General features: G+C 44.7%; 1 protein-coding gene across 1 annotated transcript in view; it reads right to left on the bottom strand.

Annotated features, from left to right (window-relative positions):
• LOC136784337 (uncharacterized) overlaps positions 1 to 12,624 on the bottom strand; it is a 32,551-nt gene extending 19,927 nt beyond the window's left edge. The window contains exons 1-4 of the mRNA XM_066744958.1: positions 12,525 to 12,624; positions 12,236 to 12,449; positions 11,948 to 12,161; positions 11,599 to 11,871 (exon numbers count right to left, since the gene is read on the bottom strand). Of these exons, the coding sequence (XP_066601055.1) occupies positions 11,599 to 11,871; positions 11,948 to 12,161; positions 12,236 to 12,449; positions 12,525 to 12,624 (801 nt within the window). The remainder of the gene's footprint in view (positions 1 to 11,598; positions 11,872 to 11,947; positions 12,162 to 12,235; positions 12,450 to 12,524) is intronic.
• Between the last annotated feature and the right edge of the window lie 3,686 nt (positions 12,625 to 16,310).

Raw genomic sequence — 16,310 nt, 5'->3', positions numbered from 1 at the left:
TAAGGCCCTGCGCCTGTCCCGCCGCTGCCCCGCTACACCCATCGCGCGGCACTAGGGAGCCGACAAGTTATCGATCCTAGATCAATACTTATCGGTTGATAACTCCCTAGTTCATGCGCGACCCGCCTATCTAGCGCTTGAGATTAGCAAAGCGCTAGATGGCAGCTATTGTAACGCTGCGGGAACGCAACGTTACAACTCCCCCCTCGTTAGGACCAACGTGGGGTGGCCAACTTCCTCCCGGTTGAAGCCGGCCTCTGGGGTGTTCCTATCTCCATCTAATTCCTTCTGGTGCGCGCAATCCTACAATATTACAATAAAAAAATAACGCTCGCTTCACACACATATACTTTATTACAAAAAAACATTCGGCCTCCATACAATATATAAAAATAAAAAAAACAATTATCTAGCTCGATACAAAACAAAAAAAAAATAAAAAAACTCTATACAAAACAAAAACTTAAACACTAGACGCGGACATGGACACCACACGCTCATGAGGAGGAGGTCCTCCTCCATCGCCTCCTCTTCACCAGTGATGATAGAAAGCGGGTATTCGTTCCCCCCACTATGCAACCATAGGCTCACTACGACTCCGAAAGCCTTCTGGAAATTCTGGCATGCGTGAGACATCCCCACTCGTGCCCCTTCTCGTTGATCACATATACCATCACAGCGATGCATACGTGTCTCGGCATCCGTCGCTTGACTTCGGCTAGTTTCGTTGAACGTAAGTACGAAAGAGAGCGGTATACTTTTCTCGGACCTCTCTTTCTCGCGCTCGATCTTCGTTCGTTTAGCCAACGAGCAAAGCCGTGCTAGCCGAAGCAAATTAAGAAATGTCTTTTCTGGCAGCTATGATAAAAAAGCTGGCCACGTTGAATGAATATTAAAATAATATTTATAAGCAGCCATTAACTTATTAGATTTTATAATAAATAAGGAAATGCGATGATTTTACGTAACATTGATCAATTTTGTTGAGACTCATATGTTACGTATTATTGTTAAAAATATTTCATTTTCTTAATTTATTATTTAATGTAGTAGATTAATGGTAATAAAAAAAAATCATTATGAAAACAAAATTTAAAAAAATTGCACGAGTCTTCGGGATTCGAACCCGAGCCCGCGATAACAGCAGGCAGTCACCTTCCCATCTACGCTATGTTAATTTTTTGGCAGCTTAGAAGCAAAATCGCAAGTCGCTTATTAAAGCGATGGAACCTTTCTCTATTAAGTTTAATTTCCAGAAGAAAGTATTAATTATAATCTTAAATTTATTTACTTCGTATGTCTTTTCATAATAAAACAAAATATTTTTTTTACATATTTCTAAACATTAATGACTTTAATTGCTGTTGCTTCAAAAAGTGACTCTAACATTGCGGAGAACATTTTTGAAAGCTGCAGAATTAAAAATAAGTAACCCAAGAATCGTATTTGGTATTTAATATGTCATTCCTATTGCAATCTATTTAATTTAAAATACCTCATAAATAGAAAAACGATTAATCGTTCTTAACAAGTAAAAGCACGTGGCTGACAGAGATTAAGTCGATATTTATAATAGACAATATATGAAAATAAATAAATAAATTGTGATCGATTTTTTACATTTTCAAATAATAGTATCGCATAATTAAAAGAGTTAGTGCAAAAGTGGATGAGCTAGTCTAAAGGATCGATATCGCAATTTTGGCAAGTCATCGAATAGTTCCTCCCGATCTTTCTCCTTTAATTTTTACAATTTCTGAGAAATAAGCATCGTTTGCTAATTTTGATTTTCTCCTTCCGTACGAACATTAAGGTACGGGTACACGGCGCGTGAAGTGCCTTTTTGAGCCGGAAAAATTGCTTTTATCGAAAAAAGTTGTTTAGACATCGTAGAAAGTAGACATTTAGGGCTACACGTAGATATGCTTATTTCTCAGAAATTGTAAAAATTAACGGAGAAAGATAGGGAGGAACTATTCGATGATTTGCCAAAATTGCGATATCGATCCTTTAGACTAGCTCATCCACTTTTGCACTACCTCTTTTAATTATGCGACACTATTATTTGAAAATGCAGAAAATCGATCACAATTTATTTATTTATTTGTTTGTTTTCATATATTATCTATTATAAATATGGACTTAATCTCTGTCAGCCACGTGCTTTTACTTATTAAGAAAGATTAATCGTTTTTTTATTTATGAGATATTTTAAATTAAATAGATTGCAATATGAATGACATATTAAATACCCAATACGGTTCTTAGGTTACTTATTTTTAATTCTGCAGCTTTCAAAAATGTTCACCGCAATGTTAGAGTCACTTTTTGAAGCTACAGCAATTAAAGTCATTAATGTTTAGAAATATGTAAAAAAAATATTTTGTTTTATTATGAAAAGACATACGAAGTAAATAAATTTAAGATTATAATTAATACTTTCTTCTGGAAATTAAACTTAATAGAGAAAGGCTCCATCGCTTTAATAAGCGACTTGCGATTTTGCTTCTAAGCTGCCAAAAAAGTACCATAGCGTAGATGGGAAGGTGACTGCCTGCTGTTATCGCGGGCTCGGGTTCGAATCCCGAAGACTCGTGCAATTTTTTTAAATTTTGTTTTCATAATGATTTTTTTTTATTACCATTAATCTACTACATTAAATAATAAATTAAGAAAATGAAATATTTTTAACAATAATACGTAACATATGAGTCTCAACAAAATTGATCAATGTTACGTAAAATCATCGCATTTCCTTATTTATTATAAAATCTAATAAGTTAATGGCTGCTTATAAATATTATTTTAATATTCATTCAACGTGGCCAGCTTTTTTATCATAGCTGCCAGAAAAGACATTTCTTAATTTGCTTCGGCTAGCACGGCTTTGCTCGTTGGCTAAACGAACGAAGATCGAGCGCGAGAAAGAGAGGTCCGAGAAAAGTATACCGCTCTCTTTCGTACTTACGTTCAACGAAACTAGCCGAAGTCAAGCGACGGAAGCCGAGACACGTATGCATCGCTGTGATGGTATATGTGATCAGCGAGAAGGGGCACGAGTGGGGATGTCTCACGCATGCCAGAATTTCCAGAAGGCTTTCGGAGTCGTAGTGAGCCTATGGTTGCATAGTGGGGGGAACGAATACCCGCTTTCTATCATCACTGCTCTTCACTCCTTTTCTTTTCCTCCTTCTCCCGTTCCTTCCTCTCCTTCTCCCTCTTCCTCGCCTCCTCCTGTTTCCTCTTCTCCCTCTCCTTCTCTCTCCTTTTCTCGACGGCAGCCTTTATGCGCTGCCGCCGAGCCTCGTCCTCCTCCTCACTCTTCTTCTTCCTCTCCTCCGCCCGCCTCCGTTGCTGGGCCCGTCCCTGACCCTTCCGGCCACCCCGACGTCCTCGGTGCGCCTTCTTTTTCGGCTTGGGTACAGCCGGTTCGACTGCCGCCGCTGGTGGCAGAGAGGCCCTCTGCGCGGGAGGATGAGTGCCCGTGCGGTTGCGGGAGTGGCCCGCTTCCCGCCGGAGCATCTCATTCTCCCGACGCAGACGGCGCATCTCTACCTCCCAGCCGGCGGGCTGCGGCCCGGTGTACCCAGAGGCCTGGGCTTGGTGGTAGGCCGGAGGGAAGGGGGTACCCCGCTCCGGATAGCAGGGCGGAGGGAGGGAATAGCCCTGGTGGTAGTGGCGGTGGGAGGGTTCTTGGTGGTGGTGGTGGTGGAGCAGTGGCTGGGGGTGGGTGGGTGGGCCCACTGCTGGTAGGGGGCCCGGCAGGGGAATCCCCTGGAGCCAGCAGTGGGTCACCACCTGCTGGAGGTATGGATCCATCTGCAATGGGGAAGGGCCTCGTCACGCATTTCCACAAAAAAAAAATATAAACAAAATCGCGCGACACACACATTCATCCATTCACACACACAAGTCCGCACTCAGGTTCGCGAGGGTTAGGTTGGGTCTCGACGTGGACGCAGGCGTGCCGTCCACGTAGACGGGGCGGAATCCGACGAGCCGCTCACGATCGACATTTTCCGTTTTCCCGGAGTCCCTTTCCGTTTACCGGTCGGTTTTGGGGAAGGTGCAGGGTCGTCGTCCCCTTCCCCCGCAACGGTTTCCTCACCCGGTTCCTCGACGTCCGGAACGCAAAACGACGCAACAAACGGTTTTAGATCCGAAACGTGGACCTTCGGATTACTACGGCCTTGATTGTCAAGCTCGTAGACGAGCGGCGATATTACGCGAACTATTTTAAGCGGACCCTCGTACGATGGTGCTAGCTTCGCAGCAAAATTATCAGCAGATGACGATAATGGTCTGCCGCGCCGCCACACCAAGTCTCCTACTTGATACCTGACATCGCGACGGCCACGATTGTAATAGCGGGCTTGACGGGCACTCGCTTTTTCTATCTCTACCTGCACGATATCATGAATCAAGGGAAGGCGTTTTAGTCGCGCCACCCAATTTTCGGGGTCGCTCCTAAGTATTGTACGAGAACCTTCAATCTCTCGCCGTAGATTCGGAGTAATTACTGTGTCTCGACCGAGGTTAAGTAACGCGGGAGATACTCCAGTCGACGAATGCATCGCGGAATTAATCGCGAAGCGGAATTCTGCGAGATGTACGTCCCAGTCTCGGTGGACGCTCTCTACAAATATCCTAATCATCGTTTTAATTACCCGATTCACGCGTTCTACCGGGTTAGCTTGCGCGTGATACGGCGGAATAGTAAATTGCCGAATCTGATGCTCGTTTAGAAATTTAGTCACTTCCTTATTTACGAACTCGGTACCGTTATCGCAAAGAAATATTTCCGGTGATCCCCAACGGTAAATATCCAGCTCGCTAAAAGCTTTCAAGATGCTTTTGGCGTCAGCTGTGCGGATCGCTCGCATTTCCACGTAACGACTGAAGTTGTCGAGGAAGACTACTACGTAACGCTGTTGGGCCTTACTCGGTGGAAAGGGGCCCATGATGTCTCCCGCAACCACAGTCCATGGTCGCTCCACTACCCGAGTTCCAATAAGTCCTACAGGGGCAAGCTGTACAGCTTTATGTTGCTGACAGACTTTGCACCCGCGTATGAATGCTACGGCGTCTTTGAAAACTCCCGGCCAATAGTAATCTTTGCAGATTCTGGCGTCAGTTTTCTGAACGCCAGCATGTCCTGCGGAAGTATTATTGTGAGCTTCCTGTAGGGCTAAAAGTCGAGCCTCTCGCGGGAGGACTAACTTCCACGCATCATAATCGCGACCTATCGATTCGAGTATCACGTCCGGCCGATGGCAATACAGCCGGTTTCCCTCAACTTTCCAGTCTGGGTAAGCCCGCGGTCGCTGAATTACTTTTCCGCGTCGTGCTGTATACCACGAGTCGCTCTCGAAGTCGATACGCGACTGTGTGACCAAATTTTCGCTCGAATTTTCGCTATTTTCTTCGTTAACCGCGGAGACGCATTCATTTTCGGTGCCTACTGGGAGGGCGCGTGATAATGCATCGGGTACGTGATGTAATGCGCCTTTACGATGGACCACATCGAACGAATGATGTTGTAATTCGAGGGCCCATCGACCTAATCTCCCTACTGGATCTTTCAAGTTATGTAGCCAACGCAAACTACTGTGATCCGTGACAACCGTGAAATGATAGCCTTCTAAATACGGTCTTAGTTTCCGAATTGCCCACACGACAGCGAGACACTCCTTCTCAGTCGTCGTGTAATTCCGCTCCTCCTTGGACAGTACTCGATTAGCGAATACAATCGGATGCTCTTCGGTTCCGTGTCGCTGAGTTAATACTGCTCCTATTGCATAGTCGCTAGCATCTGTCTGTACTTGGAAAGGTCTCGAAAAATCGGACCTTGCCAATACCGGGGCCGAGCACAGCGCTTCCTTCAATCGCTCAAAGGAAGTCTGTTGCTCTTGATCCCAATGCCAGCGCACGCCTTTATGCAACAACAAGACGAGTGGAATTTTGTCCTTCGACAGGTTGGGTAAGAAGCGTGCATACCACCCAACCATCCCTAGGAATCGGCGTAGTGTTTTTAAGTCTTTTGTGGCGGCGGATAATTCATTAATGGTGAGGTTCGCTCGGGATCCGGAGCTAAACCATTACGGTTTATCAGATACCCAAGGAACCGAACTTCCGACCTGCAAAATTTACTTTTCTCGCGATTGATTTCTAAACCCGCGAATCGAATAATGTTTAACACACGCTCTAACCATCCTAGGTGTTCCGCGAACGTGTTCGTTACGATAATTATATCGGCCAGATAGACGAACACATACGGATCAAATTCAGGTGGAATTAACTGATCCATCATTCGCTGGAACGTCGCAGGAGCATTCGTAAGACCGTACGGCATACGCCTAAATTGGAAGAGTCCTTTTCCGGGTACTATAAACGCTGTAATTTCCCGACTCTCGTCTCCTAGCGGTATTTGGAAGTACGCTTGACTTAAATCTAACGTCGAAATGTATCTCGCGTGGCGGAGTTTATCGGGAATGCTATCGATATGCGGAATCGGGTACGCGTCTTTGCGCGTTACCTCATTCACGCGTCGAAAATCTATGCAAAATCGATATTTTCCCCCCGGTTTTGGTACTATAACCGGACAGCTGGCCCACGCGCTCGTGGAGGTTTCAATAATCCCTTCACCCAATAATTTATCGACCTCTTCGTGCGCTACTTTATAGATCACCGGCGACACTCTCCTTGCCGCTTGGCGGATTGGAGCCTGACCCTGGACATCTATATGATGTTTGACCAGGGTAGTCGCCGGGACTGGTCCAACTATCTCGGGGAAGTTATCACTTAGAAACTTCTCTAGTACCACGTTTTGCTCGCTAGTTATTTCAGCGATAGCAAAACACGAAGATACGTGTGTCTCATTTGAGCTTGTCGCATTTATTTTCGCGAATCTCAAATTTACTCGGTCGCGCGTTTGCCATAAATCGCGCGAAGTATCAATTATAACTCCGAATAATCGGAGAAAATCCATACCGAGGACACAGTCGTAGTCTAAAACCGGTACCACGCGGAAATAAATTACTTTCTTTGTTTTTCCTAACTCCAATTCTAGCGCAATAACCCCAATTACTCGTGTTTCTGTAACATCGGCAGTACGCATTACTCTATCTTGCGACCTGTCAATCTTCGCTTGGATTCTTTCCAGCGTTCGATGTCCGAGGTACGATCGCGATGCTCCCGTATCTATTAGTGCAGGAAAATTTTGTCCAAATAATTCTAACTGCAAATAATAGCGGCCATCGGTATTTGGTTGATTAGGGAACGCATCACTCCGAACACAGCGACGAGTTCGGAGTATGATGTTCCCTCTTCCCCCTACCAGGCCAAGAGTCGCGGTGCGCTCCTTGGGCAATAATTCGTCCAAAGCACACAAATGATCTGATAAACTACTCGGTTCTATTTCGTTTATCGACTCTTCGGGGTCATTTTCTAATGAAGGTCGTTTTCCTACTTCTGAGGTAAAGCTACAAACGCTCACTTCACTAGAATCTTCAGCGCTGAGGTCCGGTCGCGTCGAATTAGGCTCATCTTCTGACTCCGAGGTCGAAGAGCCCCGCAAATCTTTTTGTTCGCATCCCGACGCGTCATCTTCGTAATCCGTGCTACTCACCGATGAGTCCCTCCACGGTTCGGGGTCGGTGAATCGTACCGTCCTACCCGATGCACGAAGACTGTCAGCCGGGCCCGCGCGAGCTTCCTCCGCGAGCTCTACTGCCCGTTTCCCGGATTTCTCGCATTCCCGTATACATTATTCAATAGGCTCTGACCTATTGTCGACACGGACGTTGTTGGTGGCCACTGCGCTTGATTATAAGACAGCGTGGGTGTGGTCACCGGTTGCGGTGGCATCGGCGCTTGCATCCCGGCGGCTTGTTGAGTCCACCAAGGTGCAGGCGTAATCGCGGCTTGAGTCGGCTCACGCGAAGGACACTCTCTCGCATAGTGTCCTCTTCCTCCACAACGATGGCATATCGCTGCGTCGCGGAATTGACCCCCACGATCCTGATATCGCGATTGACCCGCTACGTGCCCTCCCGGCGCTCGTGAGGAGGAGGTTGGTCTTCGCTGACCTTGTTTTGGAGCTGCAGCGATAGCACCTAGCTCGTCCGACGAACTGCTACGGTGTCCGCTATGGCTTGAGCTCTCTTTCCTACTCCCTTTGTCAGAATGTCTTTGGGACGATCTCCTAGACGATTTCTTAGGAGATTCCCGCGAACTATCTGGCCCTGAGCTAGAGTCGCTGGTCGATCCAGACGAGCGTCGTTTGGAATTACCGCGCTTTCCTCTCCTTGAACGCGACTTCTTCTTTTTCGGCTTCTCCTCGTCCGATTTCTTCGCGTTCTTGCCGGTTGCGTCGCTTTTTTTCTGTTTTTCGGGCTGTTTCTCGCTTTTCTCGGAAACTGCAGAGAGAGCTTCACGATTTTTACGCGACGATTTATCCTCTTCGCGCGTTTTCGTAGCTCCAGGCGGTGGTTTGAACGCCTTATCTATCTCCGCGTTCTTCTCAATTTCCCGACCTATTTCGCGCAAACCCGTGAATGAATCGAAATCCCTACGAAACATTCTACGGCGGTAATTGGGACGTAGGTTTCGATAAACCAGTTACAATTGAACCGAGATGGAAGGGGTCGGCCTAATTTCTTTTAGAATCGACCGGATACGCACTAAATACGCTTTGATCGATTCGCCCTCCCTTTGTGTCTGTTGTCGCGCCTTCTCCCATTTCGCATCGTTATCCTCCTCATCCCCGAATTGGCTGAGGAAGGCCTCGCGGAAGTCACGCCATTTTGAACAGGAGCTGCCTTCGACCTTAAACCAGGCTTTGGCTTCCCCGCTCAACACGACGGGGAGGGTTTCCCTGATCTCGCTAAACGTTAGGTCGGAAACATTGCGGCAATGTTCTAAATTCTCTATAAAGTCTTCGACGTCGTCAGCATCGTGATTTTTAAATCGAATACCCCATTTCCGGAAAGCATCTATTACCCGTGTTCCTCTCCAGCTGGAGTATCGTGAGCTAGACTCGCTCGATCTTTCCGAACTCGATGATCTATTTCGCGATCGGTATTCAGAGGGTTGTCGAATGCGGCTAGTCGCACCCCGGCTTGCTCCCGGCGAATCTCTACTAATTTCGCGGGGTTGAGGCATCTCCGGTGCCCTTTCGACCGGTGCAGACCCTTGCGCTCCTGCCGACTGATACGCAATTACTAACTGCACGATGCTAGCTAGTAATTCGGGCGGAACCGCTCCTAATGCGGAATTTCCCGCTCCTACCGGCGCTTTTCTTTCCCTCGAATACTCCGGGTTCGCTGGGGTTTGGTCAGGTGGTCCCGCAGACCGCTCATCAAGATCACACCTCCGGGAGCCCGACCTGTCTGAATCCGATTCAAACGTAACCCCTCGTTTCGGTTTCGGCGTTAGTTTGCGATTTTTATCAATACATGTCAAATTCGAGTCGCTACTCTCTTCTGACATGTTTATCTGTCGCGACGTTTCCCCTCCCCGCGGGGTCTCAAATAATTCACGAAGCGCATCTTCCGATTGCCGACTTAATTTCGGGTTCGTTTTCGGTGTCGCTAATTCGTCATCGTTGGTTTTTATCGCCGACGGTGTTGGAAGCGGCTGAGGTGGGACGGCGGGGTGGAATGGTTCCAATTCATCCACTCGCGGATTCCACTGAGCTGCTTCCGGTCCGAAACTCTCACGTAACCTATGACGCACAAATCGATCGCGTAGTTGATCTTCCGAGCTATCGCGTGTATTTAGCTCCGCGTCCGTCAGAGCAATGATTAATTTACTACGCGGCATATTTTTCGCGTACCGTCGTAATTCGTTACGTTCCGTTAATATTTCACGATCGCGTACTGATATTCCACTCGATTTGTCGGAATCCGACATAATTTACTACTTCCGATACTAATCTCCCAAAACAACAAAAAAAAAAAATTATTTCTAATCCCGCAAAAAACTACAAGAGAAAAAAAAATTCTATCCTCGGTAGGGGTGCGAGAAAAAAATGTATTTCCGCCACTCGACCTACTATAAAAAAATTGTTCTTAATCCCAAAAAAAATTCCTAAAAAAACCTATTCTCAAATCCAAAAAAAATTAGCACTCTACCCCGCGTACGAGACCTCACTTCGTGGGCCCCACGTTGGACGCCAAATTGTGACGCTACTGGCTATCCTTGGGGATAGTATAGAAGGGGAGGGAGGAGTGATCCCTCACCGATCGCGTTCACGTCCCAATAGGCGACTTCCTACAAGACCCGGGCGCCTTCGATATACTTTTAATAATACTCGAATATTTATTTTTACAGAGGGGGTTCTAACCCTCGTACGCGAATGTCGGGGATGGGGTGCTAATATAACAACTCAATAACTGCGGTGAACTCTCTGTATTATAAAGTCGGTTATTGATACACTACTCGGTTCCCTTTACACGTTCTGGGTGCGTTACGCTAGGTCCTAAATGGGGACGTGGCCTAAGAGGTGCGAACGCGGCTGAAGTCCCGATGACATACTAGCTAGCCTCGCGCTCGAGCCACTAGTTGGCGTTCGCGGCGGCCCCACCGAGTCGCGCGGTACTCGCGCGCCACCGGCGGATCCCTAGGTTAACTATTACTCGACGCTACGCGGATAAGTCCCTCTTTCCGCGCGTGCGCGTATCGCGACGGTTATTCGCACTCACTTCGTTCCCGCGTACTTAAACACAACAACGACCCGGATTGTTTACTCCCGCACGTCTAAGGTCGCGAGTCCTCCCGATAATTATGCTAAGTCCGCGGCCTTGACTGACTGAAGGGAACGTCCCTGTCAACGGTCAAACGCACAACGAATCAATGTAATCGCGAACACTTCTACTAATTCGCGCTTTTACTCTTTGGTATATTCGTTATCGGTCCGACGGAATGACCACTCCGCTTAGTTGCCCGCTTACCCGTGACAGGTGAGCTGGGCCAGCGGTTCCCTATAAAACCGTTCGGTGCTACGAGCCCTAAAGCCCTAGCACACCCCGGGACGTCACAGGACTATAATACAAGACGAATAATCACCCTTACTTCAGCTTTCTAGGGCTGGCTATCTTCTTTCTCTCTGCTCTCTCTCTTTCTCTCTCTGGCTCTGGTCCCTCTCTCTCTCTCTCTCTCTCTCTCTCTCTCTACCTCTCTTGCCCTGATAGCTGGCACTTGGGCCGGTACACTCCGCTGTCCTGTATGGTTTCGCGGCCGGGCTGCAGTCGCTTCAATATCACTTGCACTGGGGTGCTTGGTGGCAGCTGTGGCTTAGGTCGCGAAGTTATATCGGCGGCGGGGAATGCTCCGGGCACTGTGTCACCTTTGACTTCTAAACTACGTGTGTCGGGGCAGTCCGCGGGAGCAGGTAAGGCCCTGCGCCTGTCCAGCCGCTGCCCCGCTACACCCATCGCGCGGCACTAGGGAGCCGACAAGTTATCGATCCTAGATCAATACTTATCGGTTGATAACTCCCTAGTTCATGCGCGACCCGCCTATCTAGCGCTTGAGATTAGCAAAGCGCTAGATGGCAGCTAGTGTAACGCTGCGGGAACGCAACGTTACAATACATACATCAGTCAAATTCCCCCTAATTATATAAGGTGTAATACACCACGTTAAAAGTGGGTATGCTTTATCTCCTATAATATATTCATTATTTGGGAAGAACTCAGAATAATTTTCCATTACACATTTCCATAAGTCTGAGTTTCTAAAAATTCTGCAATCATTCACAGAACCCGAAAAGCCAACAAAACAATCTGTAAACACCAACTCCGCAGTACAAACTGCTTGCAAAGTAATAGCATATGTACATTTCCTTGTTCTGTACGATTCAGAATTAACCTAAGTAAAACAATTTGATTACTACTAAACTTAATTAAAAGATAATTAAAAGAGTATTAAAATAAATTGGTCTTACATGTGGAGCAAGAATAGGGATGTGTGTTCCATCGATAGCACCTATAACATCAGGAAAATTACCAATCTTGTTAAATCCACATTTTACTGCAACTAGTCGTTCCCTTTTTGGCCATAAAATTACTTCATCTGCTATGTCATTTAGGGCTTTAACAACTCTAAGAAATGAGTCATGTAAAGCAGACTTTGCCATATTAAAGCGATCAGTAACTGAACTAAAATATTTATTTATTCAGTATAAATATAACAAGTAAGGCTACTTCTTATACATTCATATTAGTTTACATACCGAAATGAATCTGGAGTTGCCAGAAGCCAGATGACTGATAGAAGTTGATTCCTCACTGGAATCATAGGTCTTCCTTGTCTTGAAATTTGCGTTAAAAGTGGTGTTAATCTTTGTTCTAAATTTTCATATACACTTCTGGACAGGCGAAAATGTGAACGAAACACTTCATTGCTATATCTAGGAATTATTTCATTGAAATAAGGCTCTTCTCTTACTTAACGATAGTTTCGATTTTTAAATCTTAAGGAAGCTTCCATGAAATTAGCTTCTTCTATAATATTATTGTCACTATCATCACTACTTTCTTCATGAAGAAAAAAAGTTGTTCTTTTAAATTGTTCACCAGCAGCTACTGCAAAGGCAATAATTTCTTTCTTACGCTCCTCCATAACAAATATTAAATACTATTTGTGGTAAATTCACATAAGAATGTGCTATACCACAAAACTCTTAACGGTGGAATTAAGGTTTCAATTTTTTCTGACGATCCCTATCATAATCGTTTAAATTTGATGTAGAATTTCCCGCCTGTACTGTTCGGAAAACCATTCTTAACCTAAGTAAATCCTACCCCCACCACCATTTATCCGATTCTACTTAACTGTACTCGCATGAAAAGTTTCCGAACAAAGCTTAATTCATTAGCAAACAAATCGATAGCCACGTTTGTACAATGACCGGCAGAAATGGCGTCCCTTGATGCGTTTAGGAACCGCATTTTAGGATCCTTCACTGTATACTCTATTCTGCTAGGCGGAGATAGGGGAATGGAACGCGATAACTATAGTAGTTAGTTTATCTCGCTCTAAATGCGTGAGTGCGAGAGAGAGAGAGAGCTTTATACGACATAGCAGGGCAAGCCAGGCGTCCCGAGGCTTATTTCTATCTGTGCCATTGCCTATGGCTATCTCTCTCGCTCGGTAAGAATCATTCGTCCGTCCTTGTTTAGGTCAGTTCTACGCCAATGGATACTCTCTAAAGAAGATTTTCTCAGGCGACACCATTGAAGACTGCGATTACAGCGGGGATTTTAAAATACTGTGGACCTGTCACTGTCAAACGTCAGTATGAAAGATTATTGTCGCTTACAGCGTTTGGTGCAATTAACATTATAAGTCTGGATTATTATGTGATATTCTGTAATGCACAAAAACAAATGCCGAAGAAGCGAGCTCCTGCTCATATGGATTAGATTACAAAAAAAGCATAAATATAACATTGTATATTTTAAGGTTTGCAAAAATATGTTTGGAGGCAGTAGCAATGCTTCCAAATAATTAACAAAAAGAAAAGATAATAATGCTTTTAAAACGAAAAAAAAAATATCTCCCGCGGGACTCGAACCACCGACAAAAGCGCTTTAACTAATCTTCGAGGCAAGCGACCTAGCCATTGAGCCACGAACTCTTCATGACCATTGATCAAGATTTCTTCAATGTAAATGATATTTTAAACTGAAGGATATTGAGATATATTATTATCAATGTGTAACGATTATAAAAATATTTCTCTAATAATAATTAGTTAAGTGTGCGCGTTTAGGATATTATTCTATACATGTTAAAATTTAAAAGAAATAACTCTTCTTAGTCTGATTAATAAACGAGTGAATTTTATTAATTAAAATTATGTTATATTTACAAGAAAAGTTACATAAGTGGAAACCAGTATATTCTTATATTTAAATGAGTTTCTTCTATAATGCCAATAACTTATTGGTTTAAAAAATTAAAAGTAAATTAACATATGTATATATATATGTGCATTACAGAATATCACATAATAATCCAGACTTATAATGTTAATTGCACAAACGCTGTAAGCGACAATAATCTTTCATACTGACGTTTGACAGTGACAGGTGCACAGTATTTTAAAATCCCCGCTGTAATCGCAGTCTTCAATGGTGTCGCCTGAGAAAATGTTCTTTAGAGATTATCCATTGGCGTAGAACTGACCTAAACAAGGACGGACGAATGATTCTTACCGAGCGAGAGAGATAGCCATAGGCAATGGCACAGATAGAAATAAGCCTCGGGACGCCTGGCTTGCCCTGCTATGCCGTATAAAGCTCTCTCTCTCGCACTCACGCATTTAGAGCGAGATAAACTAACTACTATAGTTATCGCGTTCCATTCCCCTATCTCCGCCTAGCAGAATAGAGTATACAGTGAAGGATCCTAAAATGCGGTTCCTAAACGCATCAAGGGACGCCATTTCTGCCGGTCATTGTACACGCCTGGTCTAAGTTCTCGGGCTGTCGCTAGCCCATCACTCGTGCTATGTGTTATCGCCGTCACTAAGGTTTCGGTTCTCGGTTTCAGGGTCACTGTCTGGGGAGCTGAGTAGTGCATTTGCCAGCTGTGTCCTAGCATTGTAATTGAATGATCTCGGTTTACCGTGTAAACATTTTTCTCCCAGAAATCTACACCTAAGATTCCGTCTGCAATTAATGGGAATGAACTAGGTATTACCTGGAATGGATGCAGAATTATATGTTTCCCTACTTTCATATGTAGTTCCACTGTTCCTGTAGTAGTGAATGGGTAGTTTCCTAATCCAGTAACGGTATTTTCCTTTTGGTTGATCATCGTTCTTCCTTGGAGAACTCCTGCCTTTACGATAGAAATATCAGCTCCTGTGTCAAAAAGTAACATAGCTGTTCGTTTTTTAAATTCATCAGCTTGAACTTCAATTAAAAATCTATGTGAAGAGTTCTGTAATACGTTTAGTCTCGTTGTGTCGAGTCGTACTCGTTCCTCTGCTTGTGACTCTGCGGCACTTATTTGCTGAGTGGATTCCCATTGTTTTTTCCTTTTTAAGGTTCGGCACTCTTGGACTGTATTTCCAGGTTTTTTGCAATAATTGCATACATCAGATATTTTATTTATTGATACTCTCTTATCTTGAGGTTTTTTAGCGTTAGATAATCGTGCGTAGCAATTTTTCGCGAGGTGTCCCTTTCTGTCGCACCTTTCGCAATGTAGATTATCATTTTTCTTATTGTTACCTGTATGGGAACCTTGTTGAATTCCTCTCTTGTTATGATTAGGTTCATGATAGGATGCGTAGGTGCTATCTTCTTCTATAGCCATAGAGATAGCTTCTTGTAGAGTGAGGCATTTAGAAGCCTTCACTATCGTTGCAATACGCGAATTTAGACCATGATTAAATTGTATCAACGCTTGTTTTCTCAGCAATCCTTCTATTGCGGCATTACTGTCTGCTCAATTTCCTGGGTCCAAGCTTAACTGTAATAGCTCAGTAAGCAATCCTTCTATTCGGTTAGCGTATGGTTTTACTGGCTCGTCTTTTCTTTGACGGCTAGTGTATAGGTCGTTTTGTACGACTGCTACAGATCGTTTAGGCCTGAATATGGCTTCTAACTCTACGACTAAATCGTCGATTGTGTCAATGGCCCTTTGTTTAAGTTCATGGAACGCTCTGGCTTTTAGACTCGAAAATCTAATGAACTGTAATAAGTCGCTCCGATTTTTAGGGGCTATACCATCGTGAATAAGGTATGCTGTACTTATAAATGGATTTAATCCATCTGGATTCCCTGAGAAAGTGGGTAACATTTTCGTAGCTGTATCGAACGAGAATGGGGGTTTCGGTTCATTTTCTAATTGAGTTGATGCTTCCCGTTCATGATCTGAACCGTGGTTTAACGGCTTAGAGAAAGTCCTTCGTGAAGGTTTCTTTATTGTGGAACTTCCGCAAGGTCGCGGTTCGTTTTCTGTTGCATATAAAATTGCATCCTGCCGGATACGTAATTGTCTAAGTTCTTCTCTTAGCCTAGCATTCTCTTCTTCAAGAGGATTGGCCTCTCGTCGTTAGGTTTCAGATAGTCTGTTTATTTCAGTCGTTATTGGCGATTGAGACACCCTTGGGGCAGGTGTTACAGGTAGTCTGGTATCCAGAGTCCTATCTGTATTTTGTTCAGGAACCATGTTTGGGTCATGAAAAACAACACGATCGCGATTAGCCATTATAGAGCTTCCGCGCCTACGAATAGTAACGTTGCGTCTAAGAGCACTGCGGTCTACGCTCCCAACTAATGGATTTCGGTTTG

This window comes from Prorops nasuta, unplaced genomic scaffold, assembly GCF_024137725.1.
Source record: "Prorops nasuta isolate Cenicafe-Biocafe unplaced genomic scaffold, Cenicafe_Pnas_1.2 PNAS00001, whole genome shotgun sequence".
Taxonomy (NCBI): domain Eukaryota; kingdom Metazoa; phylum Arthropoda; class Insecta; order Hymenoptera; family Bethylidae; genus Prorops; species Prorops nasuta.
Note: the sequence above shows the minus strand (reverse complement) of the source record. Positions and strands in the feature narration are given on the sequence as shown.